The sequence below is a fragment of the Lissotriton vulgaris genome, unplaced genomic scaffold, assembly GCF_964263255.1.
Source record: "Lissotriton vulgaris unplaced genomic scaffold, aLisVul1.2 SCAFFOLD_2481, whole genome shotgun sequence".
Taxonomy (NCBI): Eukaryota; Metazoa; Chordata; class Amphibia; order Caudata; family Salamandridae; genus Lissotriton; species Lissotriton vulgaris.
This window is the reverse complement of record NW_028252459.1, coordinates 179,321-201,683: the sequence shown is the minus strand read 5'-3', so window position 1 is coordinate 201,683 and position 22,363 is coordinate 179,321. Positions and strand designations below refer to the sequence as shown.

The 22,363-nt window shown below is 44.6% G+C and overlaps 1 protein-coding gene across 1 annotated transcript in view; it reads right to left on the bottom strand.

Annotated features, from left to right (window-relative positions):
* The window catches only part of LOC147662569 (rho guanine nucleotide exchange factor 37-like), a gene marked incomplete at its 3' end in the record, with an annotated part of 240,177 nt that overhangs the window by 154,978 nt on the left and 62,836 nt on the right, over positions 1–22,363 (bottom strand). Inside the window, exons 3-4 of the mRNA XM_086951077.1 lie at positions 13,551–13,674; positions 12,436–12,583 (exon numbers count right to left, since the gene is read on the bottom strand). Of these exons, the coding sequence (XP_086807203.1) occupies positions 12,436–12,583; positions 13,551–13,674 (272 nt within the window). The remainder of the gene's footprint in view (positions 1–12,435; positions 12,584–13,550; positions 13,675–22,363) is intronic.

Genomic DNA, 22,363 nt, shown 5'->3' with positions numbered 1-22,363 from the left:
GTAGACAGAGCCAAGACAAATGAAAGAATTCCCAAGTTTCAACTTAACAAATACATATCGACCATCCGGATCAGTCCATGTCTTGATAATCGTAAAAGGAAGTGACTTTCGAAAGAGGATGGCAACTCCACATTTACGAACAGGGTTGGGATTAGTGGGATCTGGTTTAGAAATACTGCTTTGAATGACTTTACCAACCCAATCCCTGCTAAGTTTGCTAGATTCGATATCGTCCAAATGAGTTTCCTGCAATAAGGCAATGTCTATATGTTTAGAATGCAAATAAGAAAGAACCTTCTTTCGTTTAATATAGTGGGTGAGGCCATGAACATTCCAGGAAATCACTGACAACGGATGGATAGAAGGCATGACAATAGAATTGAACAAGAAGATGATAAAGAAAAAAGAAAATGAAATAGAGATAAGAGAAGAGGTTTGTTACTCTGGGCAGGGATGAAGAAGAGAGAAGGAAAAGAAGAGGGGAAAGGAAATTATAAAGACAGGATGAAGAGTGGAAGAGACACAGCAAATATGAATCGAGAGAGAAAAAGTATTAAAGGTACAAAGAAGAGAATGAGAAAGAAAGAAAGAAAAGAAAAAGTAAACCTAGACTGTTAATTATGGGTCTGGGTGCACCTACAGCAGCACCAAGGGAGAGATCGGACTCCCTCCAAGCAAGGAAAAATTGGGATTCTGGGAGCAAGTAAGAAAACTGAATCTGTAAAACGCATTCAGAGTATGATTATAACAAGAAAAATATGGAAAACCATATACCATTATCATGAAATATAAGCAGTAAAAATGGGAAAAAAAATAAAAAATCAAGATATAAGAATCATACAATAAAAGAATAACGGGGGAAGAAAAATAAAAAACAAGGGAAATGGAAGAAAAGCGATACATATTGCATAATGAAAGAGATGCGAGAGATAGAGTGAGAAAGAAAATATGAAAGTTAAATGAGAGGAATAGAGAAAGCCAGCACCAATAGAAGGAGGTGGAGAGAAGATAAAAGAAAGTACAGACAATAATGCATGGGAATAAAAGCATAAGAAAATATCAGGATGTATTTTAAGAAATACATGAAAGTATCCCAAGCAAAGTGAGCACTGAAGGAAATGAATAGTGCCACGTTAAATAACAAGCACAATAACATTAGAAAAGAATGCATTGCAAAAAGGACCACCACAGTAAAGGTGACAGTTTTGAGTCAAGCCTAGAGACAAAGATATACTTGTGAGGAGGCCAAACGGGTAACGCGAAACCATGAAAGAACAGGGGGGACAGATAACACAATATAAAACAAGAACAGAAGTTATCACATCACAGAAAGATAGGCGACTTTAGATTAAAACCTAGACAAGAATATGAGTATAAAGAAAAGAAGAAGAGAAACACGAAAAGAAGACAAACCAACAATGGTCCATAAAAGAGGGATAGAGACATCATGCAAAGACAAGGAAGAAAAACTCCAATAAAATCATGCAAGTAAATAGAGACAAAATACAATGATCAGAAATAATCGAAACATAGAAAACAATGAAGCAAATAGACATAATTCAAAAGGGAAATAATTAATGAATGAAATATTGAGCGATTACCCAAAGAACAATAACATCGCTATAACAGGAAGAGTACATAGGAAGGAAGAAAAACTACCTACAGGGAGATAACAGTCTTATAGTATATAATAAGTAGAACCTGAAAATGATTGAGTGACTGTAAAACTGAAAACCACATATTAATAGCGTATATATAATAGTAGTAAGCCATGAGGCATTATACAGAACACTAAGTATAAGGAATCATATTATACCTTGCATAAAAGTCTCAATAGACTAAACAAACCACAAAGCATTGTGAGCAACGAATACTGCTATAAACTTATAGAATAAGAAAAAAGGAGAAAATATTAGAGCATAAAAGTAAATTCAGTCAGCATCAGAAGGCGTCTTAAGAGGTGATCTAGACTTGTCTCTCTGTTGCATGGTAGTATGAGAGGAGACAGAGCGTAGAGCTGAATCCCTGTACTCCTGAGAACGAGACAGACGAGTAAGATCCTGCCACGTTGTCTAAATTCAGGAGGGGTGTGTGACTGAGATGTTGGCAGATTCATAGAGGAAGACTTAGACTGAGGAGGTTGAGTAGAGGAAGAAGACTGAGTCTCCATGTCATTGGATTTGATATCGTCCAGAAACTGTTGGAGAAGTGCAGGATCATAAAAGTCTTTGGACTTTCCATTCCTGGTAATACGGAATCGAGCAGGTTCAAATAAGCCATATTTAATTTATATTTTACGTAACTGGGGCCGCATGGAAAGAAACGCTTTCCTCCTCTCATTCGTTTCTTTAGAAAAGTCTGCGGCCATATGGATGGTATGACCTTGAAACAGGAAGGAACCATGAGTGCGAGCCAATGATAAAATCTGTCTGGTTTGCTCATGTCGGAGAAAACAAGCAATAATTGGCCTGGGTCTTGCCGAAGTACCGGAACGTGGTGGGCCCAGTCTATGAGCACGTTGGAGCTCAATAGGAGGAGTAAAAGAAATACCAGTCAAAGTGGGAAGGGCATTACAAAGAAAGGACTTCGCATCTTGCTGTTCTATAATTTCTGGAAAACCAAAAAAGCGGATATTGTCTCTTCGACTGCGATCTTCCAAATCGATGATCTTACTATGTAAAAAGAGCAGATCTTGATCTGATCCCTGAACAGAATCCAGACGACCTTCTATATCCACTATCTTAGAGTCAATGACGTCAATCCTTGTATGGAAAGTAGTGAGTTCTGCCCTAATAGACTTGGTCTCTGCAGTTAATGTAGTCATAGCAATATCCAGACCTTCCAGTCGACGGTTAACTCCAGAGAGTTCTTGCAAAATGCGTTGCATGGTATCAGATAAGGATTTGTCGCTCTGAGGTGATGCAGCTTGCGGTGCAGGAGGTGACGCAGATCCATTACCTTTAGTTTGCGAAGCAGAGGATTGTTTAACCACATCAGTAAAAAGTGTTTCTTTAGGACCACGACCACCATTTCTATTATTAGACATTTCCGTGCACCTTTGTATTGGTGGTCTACAATAGCGAATAGAAGGAATATTGGAATATGAGGCAATGATGAAATATAGCAAATAGCAGGAGGATAATAAAATATGAGCAGCAAGTGAATGACCAAAGCGAACAGCATAGAATTTATGCCTGAGATTTGAACAAATCAGTACAACATTTTCACAAAATCATAAATAGTATGGCACTAAACCAAAGCAGTGTGAAAGTATCAAGTCATGCGTGCCAAAAGTACCTCAGAAGCAAAGTATGGAAGTACAGTAAATGAGCACAACAATGGACTAGCAAGGCAATAATGACAAAGTGATTGCACGTAATATGAGAATACACACTGAATTTTGAAGGTAAAGTATTATATTCTCAGGGCTGGCACAAAGAAAACAGGAGATATGAAGCAATTCACATGAGCAAATAACATATAGCGGTAAGTGCAACTGAAAATACAGCGGAATTAGGAAAGCGTCACAATAGAGGAACAGGATGACATATTAAAAAACTGATAGAGTCAAGTAACTCTGACTCAAAAGTTGTATATGTCTCCTAAATCGGCTGAATAAAAGTATCAAAGTCAGGTGATTGGAGACAAGGAGAAAGATGAAACAGTACTTCTGCATGTAAATCTGCCTGTACCGTTAATACTGACTTTTCAAGGGATATTCAAATCACCTTCTGTATGAAAAAGCAATCCTTGAGTAATTTGAAGTCATGCAGCAAAAATCTTGCAGATTTGTGCCATTATAATTGATCATTTGTACATAGTGAACTGGAGAGAGAGCGTTGTTCAGTAGAGAAAAAGAAATATGTGTACAAATAATTTCTCCTTTCACTGTTATGGCGCTTTTGTCCCAGTGAAGTGTGTAGTTAGCTGATTAATTGCTGTGGAAGGCGCTGGTTACATAGAAATGCAGGCAAAGGCGTTAAAAGAGATATACCATGGACTTGGTGAAGCTCCTGAGGGGGCGCGGCCTACAACATGAGGAGGCGCGGCCCTTTGTTGTGGAGAACGCCGCCCTCTCTGAGGAGAGGCGCGGCTTCAGAAGCGCGCGAACACCGCAGCGCACATCGCCGGACCAGCCGTCTCACCGTCGCCGCTCCAACTCTGGAACAAAAGCTGGCATCCGAATTACAAAACCACCGGAGCAAACCCCATTGGCTTCCAAGTGCAGTCAGCGGTTCAGAGACGACCCACGCGAACAGGTAAGGCTAGGAAGCTCGTCAGGGGTCCGAGTTCTCCTAGCAGGCGGCCATCTTCCTGCGTGGCCAGACCACGCCCCCGATCCCACGCAATTTCAAAGAATCCTCTATCTACAGCGGGCTGGATTGTTCCTATTGAGGCAGGGTCAAGACTGATTTGCATATGACTGGGTTCAAACTGAGATGGCATTGTGGGCAAAAGAATGATAGGTTGAAATGCTACCCAAGCGATTGCCAGTGGTTAGACAAATGCAAGCATTCCTCAAACCACGTTTTGTGTTTTTGATGTACCGCCTTAAGTGGCAAGGGTATGCCCAGAAGTGTGTCTTGTGCTCACTGTGCCACTGGAGGCAAGCTACACCCAACAACCGAACTGAATAGCCCCAATTAAGAAGAAACCAGTCTTGAGTTGCTTGTGTTCTGGGTCAAGGAGGGCCTGGCCTGACAGTTCGGGCTGGACCTAGTAAAATAGGGTTAAGACTGATTTGCATATGGCAGGGTCCAAACTGAGGTGGTAGGGTGAGCAATGGGTTGGAATGATACTCGAGCAATTGCCAGTGATTAAATAAATTGCAAGCATTCCTCTTGTCACCTTTTGTGTGTTTAATGCAGTGCCCTATGTGGCAAAGATATGCCCAGATGTGGGTCCCACACTCACTGTGCCAGCTAAACCCAACACGAGAGCCCCAATCAGGACGAAACTGGACTTTGTTGCTTCGCTTCTAGTTCGGGGGGCCCGGCGTGTCAGTTGGTCCTTGCGTGTTCCTACCTCAGCAGGCTGAAGACTGATATGAATATGAATAGATTTTAAACTGAGGTGGTATGGTGGGCAAAAGAACGATAGACTGGAATGCTAGCCCAAGCGACTGCATGACTAGACAAATTGCATGAATCCCTCCTGTCACCTTTTGTGTGTTTGATATAGATGGCCAATTCTTTAGTGGTAGGCCATACACACCATTACCCTAATCTAGTCTTTGGAGATTCAAGCATTGACTTGAGTCTCCTTCACGCAAGAAAACATTTTGCCTGCAGATTGCTCTTCCTAAAGCCTGGCATACCAATGTGAGATGCTCTCCTAGTGAGAATTGACAAGTAAATTCATACCCCCCCCCCTTAAGTCATTACACTTAATCACAAACAAACAAAAAGATTCATTTCAAACATTGTGCTTTGTACATCTGGCTTAGTATCTTCCAGTCCCTACCTTCATATGTGACAAATGCTGTCACCACTGAACTGGTCATGTTGGTTGCTCTTCCTCTCACCTTGAACTACTGGTTCCATGGTCTACGCGTACAAGAGTGAACAACAGGTACTTCAAATGCCACGCCTCCAAGATATGAAACTCACTGCACACATGAATTACTGAAATCCAATCTCACTGAAATTAACCATCTGAAGATGGGTGGGGCATGGACGACGTGCCATTTAAAAAAATAATTAGTTATTGATTACTGCTGAACTACCACCAAAAATACAAGGGCTGATCTCTGCCCCTAATGATCACAGCCAATCTGTGGCAGCATGGTGGCGCAGTCCTCAAAAGATATACTGAATAGAATTGTTAGCACTCTGTCTGCAATCTGCCGCTTGAGACCAGCATGTTCAAGATGATTAGCTGGAGCTTCTGGGAGTGCTACTGCCTCTTCTGCCAAATGTACATCTCAGTGCTACTCAGAACAGAGAGAACATGGCACGGTTCTGGGTGACTTCAGGTTGTGTAGATGTACAGGGGCAACAATGGAAATAGTGCCTTAGAGACACAGTGGAGGAGGTGCATTGGTGATATGGGTGCTGACTCCTGGTAGGCCACCATGCAGAGGTGAAAAGTTGGAGGCTGTGAAAGGTGGCCAGCAGGGGAAAAGCCAGCATTAGTGGCAGCAAGGAGGCAGTATGCCACCCACCGCAATCTAAAGCCCAGTATCTTGAGTGGGGTGGCAAAGTCTTTGAGTGAGGGTGCGCACCAAGAGAGAATTGTCGGACTTATACCGTGTTCTGGGGATTTACACACTGAGCTTCCACTATTACAAAGGCTCCATCTCTGGACTACACCCTCCCCAGCACTGCCCCTGCAGTGACCCCTCATACTTACATGCCAGGATGGATGCACAAAAATGCCTCTTGACGCTGGCTCACAAGTTGAAGAAGTCTTAAAGGCAACATCAACCTGGAAATCCTGCTACCAAACCACAATTCACTCAAGCTTCCAAAGCAGCGACACTGTTTGTATCTACTGTACATTTTCCACCAGGCGTGAAGTTCTTAAATTGTCAGCTATGTTGTAAAGTTCAACTGGCAAAAATCTTGAATAAATTCTATTTGGGGCATTAATTTGCAATCTAGACCTATATTTGAAAACTGAGAACCTCACCTTACCTACAGTATTTTCTCAAAAATAGGCACATTTTCAGCTCATTCCCTCTGAACATAGTTACTTAATTATGTCTGCTACCACTCCTGTGGTAAAGGTCATGAAATAGGACTCTACAGCTATCTCTATCCTGGGCTTTTCTCTTCATTCTAATTCCAGGCGTTACCCATCTCCTTGTAGTCAGCCTTGAGGCCTTGGCGCCAGGTGTTCCTTAGGTTCCACTCTTTTCCTTTTCCTTTGAGGGTTCCAGGTCAAGGCTTGCCTGTTGGTTTTTGAAGGGTGTGACATATCCATCCCCAGCGTCTTTTCATGATTTCTTCATGAGCAAGGAGTTGGAAGTCTGCTTCCATAGGTTGTTATTGCTGATGGTGTTTGGCCATAGGAATTTCCCCAGACAGGTGTTGATGAAGGTCTGGACTTCCGAACATAAACCAGGTGGTGGGCCAGGGAAGGGGCCCCCTCAGGGTACATTGCAGGGGGGGCTCAAGTTTTGTTACGCCACTGGTAGTGTACACTGTCAATCAGCACTCCAGGTGACACACGTAGGTTCTTGTGCCACATGCCATTCTGAACTTAGCCTTTCAGAATCCTGGGGTTGTGCATCTTATGATTTAATGAAATGTTGGCACCTATATAATTCATGTAGGAGAAATGTGATATAAACAAAGGCCTGTTTGCAGTCCGAAGGATTGTTTGCTGAAGGCTCTCTGACTCCCATAGGTAGTTGAATAACTCAAGGCCTAAATGAAGCTTCTGCAAGGTAAATGTGTTTACATTTAAAACATGTCACCAAAGTACACATTGGTTAACCACTTTTGTGAATGTTCTGCTAATGGAGAAATAGAGAATTCAAAGCCAGAAGTTACGCCCTGGGTACTGTTTCTGCTGTGGGGGAGCTTTCTATTTACATTCAGTTATATAATGCAACAGCTGTACTGTTTCCAAAAGCGTTGTGACTAGTAGATGAAGTTATTATGCAATTTAATGTTATTCGATTTGCCAAAGTCAGAATGAGGTGGGCTCGCCAGGATTTGAAAGCATGGCCCGCAGATCACAACAGCGGTCTGTAATGAGTATTTATCTCACTAAGCCATTGACAAACGATTAACCAAGCAGAGTGCACATAGGTGCTTTTGAATAAAGGAGAAACGCCAGGCAAAGAACAGTAAAAGAAAGACAAAAAATCTGTAAAAAGAAGTGAATTTACAAGGTGGGCTGAAGGGAGAAAAATCGGAAAACAAACTGAAATGAAAGTGAGCTAGAGAGAGTGACAAAGACATTGAGAGATGAAATAAAGATAAGTTGAAAAATCTCTCCATTTCGACAACTATCAACCCACCTGTTAATAAGATGTAGTGATGTCTGCAAATATACTATGTGCAACAGTGACTACATAAACTGAACACATCGTCGACTTGGCAGGCTAAGCAACACAGTCGATATTAAGTTTGTGGCACTCTGACAGATTAGGCAGGGGCAAGAGGGACTCATTTTAAAAAGCTGTGCAAACACTTGGCACCTGTGCAGGCCTGCACCCCCGGCCACCACCACCACAGTTGATATCTGGCAGTGGCAGCCATGTATGCCTGCCCACGGAGTTCTTTCTGTGTGTGCTGTTTGTTTCTGCGATCAGATGACTGGATTGAAATGAATCAAAACAACAACAGGATTAGCAAACATAAAGGGCTGAGAACACGAGGCTGGCACATTCTCACAACCACACTGGCTCCCTGTCCTGTCCACACCCACCCGCTGCATAGCTGGCATTGTTCTGCGAGCGCGGCGAGAGCCCAACACGCTGGTCAAACAAGGGGCAGGGAGGTCCGACCCCACCTCTCGCGCCCAGCCCTGCCGGTCACACGACCTCCAGGACGGGCCCAGGCCTGCCTCTCTGGACGTAGCCAGATGGATTTTGTCTCTCTGTTGTCTCTTTGTTACTTTAAGCCTGTATAATAGCACTGCTACCTTCCGTTTATATTTACAGTAAAACATTGTTATGAGATATGATCTAGGCAGAGGGCAGTGCTCCTTGGGTGATGTCACTACTGACGTGATCCACAGTCTTTAAAGTTAGGTATGTCAGGCTGTACTTACCTGAGTGAGGTCAGTGTGGTGTTGTGTCACATGTTGTGTAGTTGATGTCTTTGGTGTGGTGTGAAGTGTCAGTATGTGTTGTTGAAGAATTTAATAAGTAATGAGGTTACATTGTGTCATGTTATAAGGTTTGTGCAGCAAACATTCCACCATTTCCAGAGACTCCCTAGTTTAGGGGAACCACGCGAGACTCCAATTTTGCAGTCATAACATGTTGTATTGTGGTGGTGTGTAGTACGTGTGGTAGGTCTGGGATTGTGATTAAAGTTCCTTAGTGTACTTTTAATTATAAGGGTAGTTCTGATGTAACGGTGTGATGCGAGAGCTTCAGGTGTGGCCAGAACACTTTAAAAAAGCAGGATAATTGAGACTTTCCTAAAATTCAAAGAGATCTCTTGCTACTTTGAGAAAAAAAACATGAATTTTCATGAATGTTGAAGCAAAGTATTTCAATGAGAAACAGGAACTCAATATTTCAATTCTGTTTAAGTTACATTTCAATGTTTAAGTTTTTGTTTCTCTTGGTGAATCAACTGGGGTACTTAGCACACCGCACCTCTTTCATGCACGAGTACAGCAGCAAGAAGGCTAAAGGCGATCAAAAACTATTTGATAAGAGTCAGGAACTACATTCCCTTCCCAGTGGTGATGGACAGGCCCGGACTGGCCATAGCGCAAGGGTGGGGGCCGGTTTTGAGCCCCTGGGGGCCGATTTTGTTACAGGGCCGTTTTTGCAGCATAATCGGCCCTGCAACAAAATCGGCCCAAAAACGGGCCCCGGCAAAGAGCTCGGCGACACCTCCAACCCCCTCCCCCTCCCCCCCCCCCCAAGTGGGGTTGGGGGGGCGGCCGAGCACTTTGCCAGGGCCGGTTTTGGTTCCCAGTCCGGCCCTGGTGATGGAGCAATTTTCAGAGAGGGAGTGCAGCAATCAGTGTTACATCTCTGAGCAGGCGCACAACACCCATTGGGCTCAAAGGGTTTCAGCCCGCACCGTTGTGTGTGTCAGCCCGGGACAGCTTCTCGGGCTGCAAACCGTCTTGTTGCAGCCACACCCAAGTACTTCACAGGTCTTTTAAAGACCATTTACTTGTTAACCAGGTTTTGTTGTGTTTTCACCCCTTCTTAGAGTCCCTGCAGCTCCACTCTGCCTACTGCTGGAAGACGTAGCCCCCCCTGAAATTATTATTAGCCTCTCCCAAAATTTGGCTCTAGTTGTACCTCTGTCTCTGAGGTCATAGGGATTGTGAAAAATCCAAGCATCACACAAACAATAAGTGTATAAAAGATGCCACACTTTCAGCAAGAAAGTGGTACGGGTGTGGTATGTATAAGTGTGAGCGCAAAATCCGTTCCGCTCGCGGATTTTGTGAATTTTCAGTAAATTCGCGATCCGCGAACTCCCGCGAATTTACCGTGAATTCGCAAATCCGCGAGCGGCGGTTTCCGGGGGCAAAAGTTGAAGCCTGGCTGGCCTGTCAACTTGTAACTATTTTACGATGGCGCCGGCAAGCTGCCAGCGCCATCCTAAAATAGTTACTAAGTTAGCTTCAACAGGAAGCTCTAATAGATAAAATAAAGCAGGTGCTCACTATGATGGACAGCTCACTCAAGGGACCCCTGCGCCCTTCGGGGCGATTGCATAGTAACACACACATGGTCGCTCGAACTAGTTGATGCTCAAATTCAGTGACTCATTCATTAGCCCAAAAACAATCGTGAGCGTCGTCGAGGCTGGACAGGTGTGCCTTCTTCCCAACTCTACCGTGGAAAATCAGCTGTGATGCTGGATAGAGGCCTTTGCATCCTTGACTTTCACGAGCACAATACCCGTGCTGTTCTAGTGACCAGGGGCTTCTTTCGCTTCATCTGCTGAACTGATCTTTCTCAGACCTTTCAAACACACAAGAGGCATGTGCACTCGCATGGAAGCCCTGCCCCATATCCGCAGATCCGCAAATCCGCAAAATCCGCGGATTTTGCGGATCCACGATCCGCAAATCCGCAAAATCCACGGATCGTGGATCCGCAAAATCCGCCCATGCATAGGTATGTAGCCAGTGATGCATTTTGGAGCACACTGCCGCAAATATATTTCTAAGGCATGGTGTGGTAGCACATTGTCATGTACAAACAGCACATTTTCCACTGCAATTGCCACGAAATTTGCACAGACATTTAATTTTACTAATAAAACTTTACAGGGATCAAATGATAATGTGTGGAAACTGAGTTTCACTGAGTATTTATCATTTGCGCATTTCCAAGTAAAGTGCCTTGATTTGTTGTGATTCACTTAAAATATTTATTTTCATCACATTTCAGAAGAAGAAAAGAAAGTGCTTCATTTGTGCCTTCCTAACTGCTGATACATTTGGAAATATTTGTACAGTTAAGATTTTGTTTTGTTAGAAAAGAATAACACTTGACAGTCTTTCCTTTCACTCTCAGCTGGGTTGTCAGATGATTTACATTACAAAAGCCTCTCACTTTGCAGTCAGAGAAAGAAAACACAAATGTCCAGGTTAAAAGAATAACCAGCAATTTGTCAGAAGGCAGTAATGATATTTGACCCCTGTGACAAAATAGAAGAAAAACGAAAAGGTATCGTTATTGCTCATTCACCTTCTGAACAACAGCATGGCTATTTTGAGGGTGTTACAGCACCCCTCAGACCTCATACTTCCAGGGCCTAAGTATCTTTCATGTGCAGTTTTTAAAAAACTTTTGATCAGTCCGAGCTAGAAGAAGAGATTTTTTTGTGTTGACATCTGTAAATTATCCCACAGATGGGGAATTAACCAGCAAGGGCAGCAAATCCATAGTTAATAGGACACTAGTTTGATTTCAGAATCACATACTTGTTTCCCCAGGTATAGTATATTGTATTGTGTCCTTTCACATTGTGTTGTGGTGTGCTAAGGTGAAGTATACTGGGGTTAAGTGGCAGTGGTCCAAGATGATATGAGATCGGGCAGTCTTTTCTGGTACACAATGATTGACAGAAGGCAATGTGGTATGATAGGGTTTGCTGACTATCCATCACTATGTTACCAAGATGAAATAGATGTTAAATCATGAGTAATGTGTGCTCCCATGCTGAAATATTGTCTATCACTTTCATGTGTTGAATTAGTGTAATTTCCCAAAGAAGAGTGTTTCTTCTATAATCTGCTGGTTGCATGAGCATGACAAGAGCGTGTGATTGCTCAGAGGGCTGTGTAGGAATGTACCGCTACAGTTGTGTCAAGAATACTGAGAACACAATTGAACGGTCAGCATGCGGGCAGACTGGAAGCAGCTCTCAACCAAGGGCTTCTGTAGAAAGAGTCCCAGACTGTTGCCCTTTCCACTGTCCAGGAGGCGCAGGCATCCCAGATCCTTTGTCTTGACACTAGCTTGAACCCTTGTTCATGTTTTCGTAAACAAGGTGTGAGGTAGATCTCAAAAAATGTACGGGCTTATTTAGCATTAGAGGGACCGCACCGCCTGCCATTAACCGGGGTGTGGGGGGTGGTTGGGGGGGGACTATATTCAAACTTCTTTTGCTGTGCTCACTTCTGCCCCTCACTGCATTTCCTCGTCCCTTTCTCTAAGATTTGCCCTGGGCCTCACACTTGTGCAGAATTGTGTGCAGTGTACCCGTGACAGCTTGTGTAGCCCACCAGAAGTGTGCAGTGGCCTGGCATGGAAGTGTAGGCTTTCCTACTTACAGTCCAGTATTGACGCAGTTCAGGATCTCCTTGTACAAGCCCTCATTCTTCTTGTAGTCATCCAGCAGCGAGAGGGCCTTCTTGTAATCCGCACAGTAAACCCGATAGACCAGCTCCATGTCGTGGCTGTACGTCACAAACAGGTTACCTGGGAGATTGGACAATAGTTAGCATCTGCACGTCAGTCAAAAATGCTGTGGCGGCGTGTAGAAAGGGGACACAATGTTGGAGAAGGGTCTGGTTAACCTAAAGGATCAAGCTAGTGTTTCACATTGTTACCAGCCTAATTTCTTATGGGCGACCCACACAGGAGGTCACCTTCGTTTGCTGCTCACCTGATGATTGTTTTTGGAGTAAAAAGATGATCTTAGTGTAGTTACATGGGATCATGTCCCAGCATCAGAAACCTCGATCACCCATGATGCCCTTGCTGGAAGCCTCAGGAGACCGTGCCATCATACAGTGGCACAGTACTGCTCAGCTGCCAAGCTTTGTTCACATAAATGCACATCAAAAGGCACCTGGGCAGGCCCATGCTCACCACTGATGGAGACTAAAATGTAGCCTCAAAATAAACACCTCAATCACAGAGGTAGTAGAAGACAGCCAACCAGTGCAAAGAACGAAAACAGGCAATGTAAAGGCCATGTGGCTTTATATTAGCCAGGGAGTTGGAAATAGGGGCGAGGGAAGGCCTGGAAACCCTCGGGAGAGCAACAACTGGTAGACACCAAGTGGTGAAGTAGAAAAAGCATAGGCTGTAGGGAGAGAGAAAGCAGAAACTTCGGTTTAAAGCAGGGGCGGCCTTAGGCATGTGCAAGCTGTGCACCTGCACAGGGCCACCAAACCCCAGGGTCCACCACCCCAATATATATCCTTAATATAATAATCCTCTGAGGATGGATACATATTTGCGTGGCGGCCCCTGGCAGGGATTTGGCGGCCTCCGGCTCTGTTCCACTTCAAAACACCCTGACCCCCCCCTCTTCACTGGCCTCCGCGCTCCGCCCCGCCCGGACCCCCTCTTCCGGGCCTCCCTACCGATGCTCCTTGCCTAGGGCCGCCATGAGCCTAGAGGCGCCCCTGAGCCTAGGAAACCTAACAGTTCAACGCACCAATCAAGCAGAGCTGGTCCTGCTCTTGACAGTCAGACTGCTTCAGCTCCTCCAGAAACGCCTGGGACACCCTAAGAATTTCATCTGTGTTTGACAGAAGCTCATCCACAGCAACAGCCGGAATCTGGAAATCAAAACAAAACAGACTCTGAATTAACTACCACCTTCTAGCAGATTCATTCCTTCACTCTCATTGTTTAGAAAAACACTAAAAACTGTACTTTTTTCTACTCAATGGTAAGGGGCAAGCTTTAGCCCCATGAGACCTTCGGGTGTAAGCGCACTCTATGAAACCGAAAAACATAACAAAGTCTGCATTCCCCAACACATTTTGTCAGAACAAACCTTTTGAAAAATATCACAGAAAAATCCCCTGTGAATAACATCACATGCGGATTAATATACAGTAAGCACAAAATTAAAATTAAATTAAAATACAGTAAGCACAAAATCATCAGGTCATGCCCCATTATGTGAAAAGCTCAGATAAGGTGTTATTTATCGCACCGACATATCTAGAAGGCTGTGGTGTGGGATTTTATTATGTACGATAAATATCACATCCCACATTAAGATAATCCTAATAAAGACCTAGCTATTTTATTCTAAGCAGATTCAATTTTACAAAGCTCAAGTTTAAAAGTAGGCCTGGGCGTAGTTCGTGGAGTCCTGCATAGTGACCCAGAAACTCTGCCACGCAATGTAGAATTCCGCAAGCAGCAGAGTGCATTCAGTTGCTCGGTTCGCAATGATTTGTAGCACCAGGTGTTTGTCCGGCACTGGAAAATCAGAAAAAGAGGGCACAGCTTCTTTCTGCTGCTTGAGTAGATGTTCTACTCGAGCGGCAGCTTCCTCAACGCGAACAGAAGATTTCTCAACATGAGCGGGATCGAACATCCGCGTCCACCCACGTTGAGAAATCTTGCCAGGAGGTGGTCATGAGTAAGATTTCCCTCGCTCGCTCTCGCCAACTTAACGCTGGCAAGCGTGAGCAAGGAAAAAGCTGGAGACTTTCTAAACTCTGCGTGCTACATGGAGTGGCAAAAACTCTGCAAACACCATAAGCGGGGCCTTATTTCACGGCCAGGCCTATTTAAAAGAATACATCTAGATTATTTAACAGCATATTGTAGAGGAATGGATTTAGAGATCCCTATATTTGGAATGCGACTGTTAAACAAACAGTTATCATATTGGCCATGCATGAAGCTTGATAATGTCACATATGCAGGACAAAGTCGGATATTAATCTGGTTGTTATTGCTATTGTGCAGTTTAAACTGGACCAACTACAGTTCCACAGCGATGGAAACTTTGAAGGTATTTGATAGCATCAATACGTCATACAACACAATTATTAATGCTTCCTGCAGTAAAGGAATATTCAGAGTATCAATATATTTTACTAAAAATATAATACCAACGTCTCTATCTACCGCAAACCTTGTAGCAAAATGTATTCCCTGCATTCCCAATAATAAGTTTTAAAAATAAAATAATCATATGTAAAACAAACGTCTTTCACACCAAGAATTGCGCACACCAGTAACATTGCTGATGTGTTCATAACGAAGAATTAATAGGACAAAAGGTGAGTTGGACGTTTTGGGAGTGCTGAAGCTCTGTTTACAAGGGCTGGGCTGAAGAGCCTGGTGAAATAACTTTTGTGAGGATACGTTTTTCATGTCTATCGAAGATGAAGAGATGTACATGGAATCAAGGAATGGCTGTAAATCAATTTTCGCTTCAGTTTTGCTATTTTATCAAGGAAAACAATTTAAATGGTCTTGCACAGTGTTTGCCAGGAAGGGACTGTAGTCTTACAAGACTCAGCATTAACTATGAGCTTTATAATGGTGACAGGTCCGTTGGATGCGTTTTTTGCCTTTCAGTTTTAGAAACAATGTATGTGGTGCATGTTGGGCGGATACGTTTATGATCTTTTTTTTTACTATAAATCTCTTTAGACTCAGGGCAAACATTTTTTCCACATGATCTTCCTATTGCTTTACATTTCCTGTTAACAGTCAAAAGCTCATTGGAAAACCAGGAGGAGGGAGGAAGGCTTTGATTGAAGCATCGAGTTCCAAAGCAGAGAATAGCTTGTCCTAAAAGGATTCTCCTGCTGCTAAAATTGTAACTACATTATTATAGATAAAGGGTGCACCAAGCACTGACATGAAAGAAAGATCAGACTGTAGAAAAGAGTGTTGAGTATCCCTGAACCAGATCAACCAGCATTCCTGGTCTACCAGATGTTCGATAATTAGCTGGAAGATGGAAAACAAACAGAATAGTTTGGGCCATAGTATAAAACAAGCATTTACAATGCAATGGTCTCGGCATTATGAAATGTAGAGCTATTGGCATTGCTCATGACATTTTTTTTCATTTTTAAAAAAAACATAGATAAATGGTATTGTCATTTACAATGGCAATAGGTGAGCATTAGAGAGTACTAGAGAGTATTCGCGGACACAGAGCCGCGCACACAGACAGAGCCACGTACACAGACAGAGAGCCAGGCACACAGACACACAGACAGAGCCACGCACACACACAGACAGCCACTCACACACACACACACAGCCACTCACACACACACACAGAGCCACTCACTCACACACACACACAGAGCCACTCACACACACACACACAGAGCCACTCACTCACACAGAGGCACTCACACACACAGAGCCACTCTCACACACACACACACACACAGAGCCACTCACACACACACACACAGAGCCACTCACACACAGAGCCACTCACACACACACACACAGAGCCACTCACACACACACAGAGCCACTCACACACACACAGAGCCACTCACACACACACAGCCACACACACACACACAGCCACTCACACACACAGAGCCACTCATACACACAGAGCCACTCACACACACACAGCCACTCACACACACACAGCCACTCACACACACAGAGAGCCACACACACACACACAGAGCCACACACACACACAGAGAGCCACACACACACAGACAGAGCCACTCACACACACAGACAGAGCCACTCACACACACAGGCAGAGACACTCACACACACAGACAGAGCCACTCACACACATACAGAGCCACTCACACACACAGACAGAGCCACTCACACACACAGACAGAGCCACTCACACACACAGACAGAGCCACTCACAGTGCTGCTCACTTTTCAGCAATATCGTCCAACATACCCTGCCTTTACCTATCATTTGTATCACAGGAATGCTCACAACAATTTACAACTCCTCTCAATTTTCAAAAAGGTACAGCTTTCTACTTATGAATAAAAGGTCTGTGGCAAAGAAAGCGCCCACCCTGAATCAGAATGACGACTCCCTTTGATGCATCACAGCAAAACCAGTCCTGTCCTTTTCTGAGAATCACAGGCATATCACACTCCTTGGCATTACCACCCTCTGCAGAATCAAGGAAAAAGCTTGTAGCAGCACATTTGTAAGTGAAACAATAAGGGAACCCTGGGCTCTCTAGAGAAGGCATGTTTGGCGTCTCTGACTCTTAGGGGCCAATTGTATGGGGGAACTACTGATTGTGTCCGAGAAAAGGCCTGGTGATCAGATATGGTGGACTACCAAATGAGAGAAAAGTTGAGCATCAACACTCATTTGAAGGTCTAATGTTGGACTGAGATGACGATCCCACCAGCGAATGTTGTGTTATCTATTTTTCCTATGGGAGATCTTGCTGTTTTCTTATGTTATCTCTGAAACCAATAGAATATGTTAAAAAAATGAGTGAACTGATATACACAACTTGCATGAATGATCCCAACCAGTGAGGCTTTACGATGTCCCATTAGTACTCTGTAATTGAGATTTCAATTTATGAAGCAGTTTTCCAGCTGTACATATTGCTATACATACATATGGTCAATCCATTTAGTTACATCATCTCTATTCCGAAGGCAACATACACACATGGGAAAAAAGCATGGGCACCTGGGAAACATACTACACAAAGTAAATTAGGGGTGAAAAACAGCATCTCCCTGAAGCATCAGACCCAATGCACTATTTAGTGCAGATCTGCAATAACTGACTCACCTCGTTATGTTTCCCATTTTTAGTAATACTGCTTCCCTGCAAAATCATCTTCTCCAGGACCACGAGAAGATGCTTTCTCAGTTTGATGAGTCAGCAGATACAGGTCCACCAAGAGGAAGCAGACAGCCTGCGCAAACTTCTCTGACACGGTTAGCGGGAGGGGGGGGCGGGAAAGGAGACACGGACAGCGGGAAAGGGGGGAAGGCGACAAGGACAGCGGGGCGGGAAAGGAGACACTGACAGCGTGGGGGAGCGGGAAAGGAGACACGGACAGCGGGGGGGGGGGCCGGAAAGGAGACACGGACAGCGGGGGGGGGCCGGAAAGGAGACACGGACAGGTGACAAGGCACAAGCACCAGGCACACTGCGGCAGGGCAATACAGACCGGGCGGGCTCGAACCCTGCAGCGAGGGGCTGGCAGGCTTCAGGACAAGGCGAGTGCCGCGGACCAGCCTAGGGGACTGAGATCCTGGGACCGAGGTCCGAGGACTCACTGGCGCTCCCTGCAGCGGCCGGCACTTGTAGGGGGAGGGACGGGGAGCGGGGTGGGGTCACCGGGCGGAGATAGCAGGGGCGGAAAAGAACAGACAACAGCAGAGGGCAAGGCTGCCCTTAACTACAAAGTACTACTAAGCAGGCTAAATAACGTGAAAAACTGGCACAGACTACTACAAAACAGAAAACTACAAAAATAATACTACAAACAGGCTATATATGGTGAAAGCGGGCACAGAATAAGGGTTATAGAGCACAATCTACCAGACACAGTGCGGCAGGATGTGCAGATCAGCGGGCTCAGGAAGGGCTCGAACCCTGCAGCGAGGGGCTGGCGGGCTTCAGGACGAGGCGAGTTGTCGCGTGTTAAGTGGGTTAAGTATAAAGAGGTCAACCCACCAGCACACAGCTACAAAAGGAGAACAGGTGACTGTGTTTTTGACCAGATGGAATCAAATTCAGTGGCATTCACTGCTGGTATAAACGTGATCCTGGGTAGCATGCGTGATAGGATTAAATGGCAGACAATGTAATAATATTGCCATTAAAAATGTATGCATTCTCATTCAATTACAACTCTATGTTAATAGTACCCCTCTCAATGGTACATATTCTGACCTCGGAAGAAAGAAAAGATTAAATTGGCACTTCACTGCGGTTGACGTTTATTTCACGAGGTTATCTTAGATGCTTGAAAAAGCATGGAAAGCTTGTAGATTCACATGTTTAAAAGCCAGATAAGTGCAAACATTTACTGACAATGTGGCCGAATATGAGAATCCTTTTACAAGGCTGACAAGGAGACACGGACAGCGGGGGCGGGAAAGGAGACACTGACAGCGGGGGGGGGAGCGGGAAAGGGGACACGGACAGCGGAGGGGGGGTTGGCCGGAAAGGAGACACGGACAGCGGGGGGGGGGTGGAAAGGAGACACGGACAGCGGGAGGGGGGGGCCGGAAAGGAGACATGGACAACGGGGGCGGGGGGGACGGGAAAGGAGACACGGCTAGCGGCACACACACATCATACATAAAGAAGATGCCTCAAGCCCGTGATCAGAGACAGATGAGGCGAGCCTCGGCCATGAAGGTTTCAGTCTAAGGCTCGTTTTTTTTTCCTCTACCATGCGCTCATATTAAAAGCGTGCATCTTTAGAGCACGCTACTTACGCGCTAGCACCCACGTGGTGCCTACTTTACTTCACCTCAGCTGTGCGCCCATCCTGGCTGCAAAGAAAGGCCCCTCAGCAAAGCGCCCAGGTTGCAATCTCGGCTCAGCAGCGGGCCGTCGCCGCGGTGACGTGGGCAGCTAGAGTCGCGGGAGGAGGGCGGGAACAAACACGGACAGCGGGAGGGGGCGGGAAAAAGACACGGCGGGGAAGAATACAATGGCCGACCTAATCAGCGGGAGGAGGGCGGAAACAGAGACGGACAGCGGGAGGGTGGCGGGAAAAAGACAGCGGGAAATGAGGACAGCAGCCTACCTCATCTTAAGGAGACTTAAAATGGCGGCCACAAACTTTTGAAATTTTTCGGAATTGGGGGCGTGGTTTTGCTGTGCTGAGTGACGGACGACGTCACTGTCTAAAGAACAGCAAAACTTACGCCCCCAAATCCGAAAAGGACGGGGCTACATCGGAGTGACGGATCTCTCCTCCAATGGCTGGCCTCCGTTTAGGAAGCCAGCCAATGAAGGAGAGACAGGGCAGGGAGGCAGGACCTTCTGCGCTACTAAGAGTCATTAAATCTCCGTCCTAAGACTGCGCAAGCGCAGCCTTTTAGGCCTTCGACCTAAATAGGTGGGTCAGTTGTGATAAAATAATTTTTACCAATGATAGGGTCCAAGAAGTGACAGACCATGACAGATATGCATCTGGGTTTTTTCTTTTGAATCGCATCCCTGCCCCCCTACACATGTGAGGTGCCCCTCTTCAATTCCTCTACCATCATCCCTCTGCTCCAGTAACACTTCATTTTTCTTTTCCTGTGGAGCCACCTACTCCAACCAGTTGGTGCTATGGAAGTGCACTGGTCTTCCTCACCCAGTGATCTCCACAGAAAGCCCACTCTACATCTGAATTAAACAAGGAACCTATAAGAGAAAAATAATTTTGATGTATTTTTAATTTCAGCACAGGAGTACTTTATTTTACATGCAATAGATTACTTAATCCCTACAGTTATCCCCAAGTAGCACCAAAATTAGCAATATTTTCTGAATTTATGGTGGTAACTGGGAAGATGGAAAGAGTCCTTCCAGTTTTCGACATGGGACTGCTGAGGTCTCTCATCAGCCTGTGCACCTGAGCACAGTAATTTCAATCCCGTTAGCTGCACAGGAGAGCATGTTCATGCTTGCCTCTGCTTTTCCTCTTCTGATGGATCTGCCGAATTGATGCAGCAGCTGATTTGCCATGTTAAGGAATTGTGTGTCAAAGCATTCTTTAAAGGGCTCTGTGGCGGATGCAGTGATTTTTACTCTTCCCTAGTTAGGCACTAAAAATTACTATTTAGTGTTCAAACAAGCTGTTATGTTATATTACATTATTTTGATTTGTATAGCGCACCAATAGCCTTAGAGGGTATCCAGGCACTTGGGCAGGTGTGTAGGTCCCCAAGGTGCATATTTGAAGAGCCAGGTCTCCAGCTTCTTGCGGAACTCAAGAAGTATTGAGGAGGCGCTGATGTGTAGAGGGATTTTGTTTAATGTCTTGGGTGCGATGTACGAAAATGAGCGACTTCCAGTTTTGCATTTGCGGATGTTGGGAATGTGTGCAAGTGAGAGTGATGCAGATAGGTGCCTGGAGGGTTAGTGAAAGTGTAAGCACATGTTTTGCTTTTCTGGTCAGGTATTCTGGTCCTGTGTTGTTTGGGTAGTAGGTGCCTGAGTGTCCGAGGGGCCGGGGAGTGCTTCCTCAAATTTAAAGTCATTGAAGTGGGACATTTCTTAAATCTCCCCATTCACCTGAAGTTGAAGAGTTTCTAATAAGATAAATATGCAGTTTTTGCAGATAATCAACTCATTTATAACACACTTGGCAACTCAAGGGATGAACTGTAATATGTGATGCACAAAAACGTAATAGTACTTTGTGGCGAGGAAGTCATCACACTGCCTTTTGAATGAGAGTGGGAACAATTCTTGAAGGATAAGGTCCCTTGAGTGAACCACGGAAAAGTACAAAATATCAGATGAGCTTGTGTGACGAAGTTCTGATATTTTATTACCCAATCTTAACAGATCTCCTTCATAGCTTCTTGTGCAAAGATGGGATCGGACAGGGACAGTGCCCTCATCACATACTATGAAACCTTTCCCAGTAGAGTCAGAGACGAGAGGGGACTGTGGTTCTCCTTATTATACTAGAGAGAGGTCATTGCCATAAAGTATTTCATCACTCCAATGTGTGGGACGGATGTATGACGTTACAACGCATACTTTTACAACGCCTACCTTTACAACTCAATTTTTACACCACAACATCTATTACAACGCATACCATTACAACGCATACTACATTTACAACGCATACCATTACAACGCATAACATTACATTGCATGTAAGGTAAGTATTGGATAGTGTAGGGGTAAAAATTACTATTCTAACTCCAGGGGGTGCAACAGTAGGGTAAGTTTTGAATAGTGTAGGGGTTAAAATTATTATTCTAACTCCAGGGGGTGCAACAGTAGGGTAAGTGTTGGATAGTGTAGGGGTAAAAATTACTATTCTAACTCCAGGGGGTGCAACAGTAGGGTAAGTGTTGGATAGATGTGTTGTAATGCTATGCGTTGTAATTGTATACGTTGTAATGACTGCGTTGTAATGGCGTGCGTTGTAGTGGTGTGCGTTTTAGTGTCATGCGTTGTAATGGTTGCGTTGTAAATGCATGCATTGTAATGGATGTTGCGTTGTAAAAGTTTTGTTGTAATGGTAGTGCGGTGTAAACGTTGCGTTGTAAAGCTTGTTTCCCGTGTCGGACTGGCAATTGGGCAGATTGCAGGGTACATCCCTGCCTAGGTTGAGAATTCATTCGAGATGCCCTTTTCCTTACTTTATTCTGTCAAAGTTCCCTTTTTTAGTTGCATTCTGTGTCAATTTTCTAAATTCTATAAAGAAAAACAATGAGCTAGAAAGAGGGTGGAGACTCTGACATCATCCCATAAGTCTGACTTTACTGCACAGAAAACCTAACTTCCTCCAAGTGAAACCTATAATGACTTCAACGTGTTAC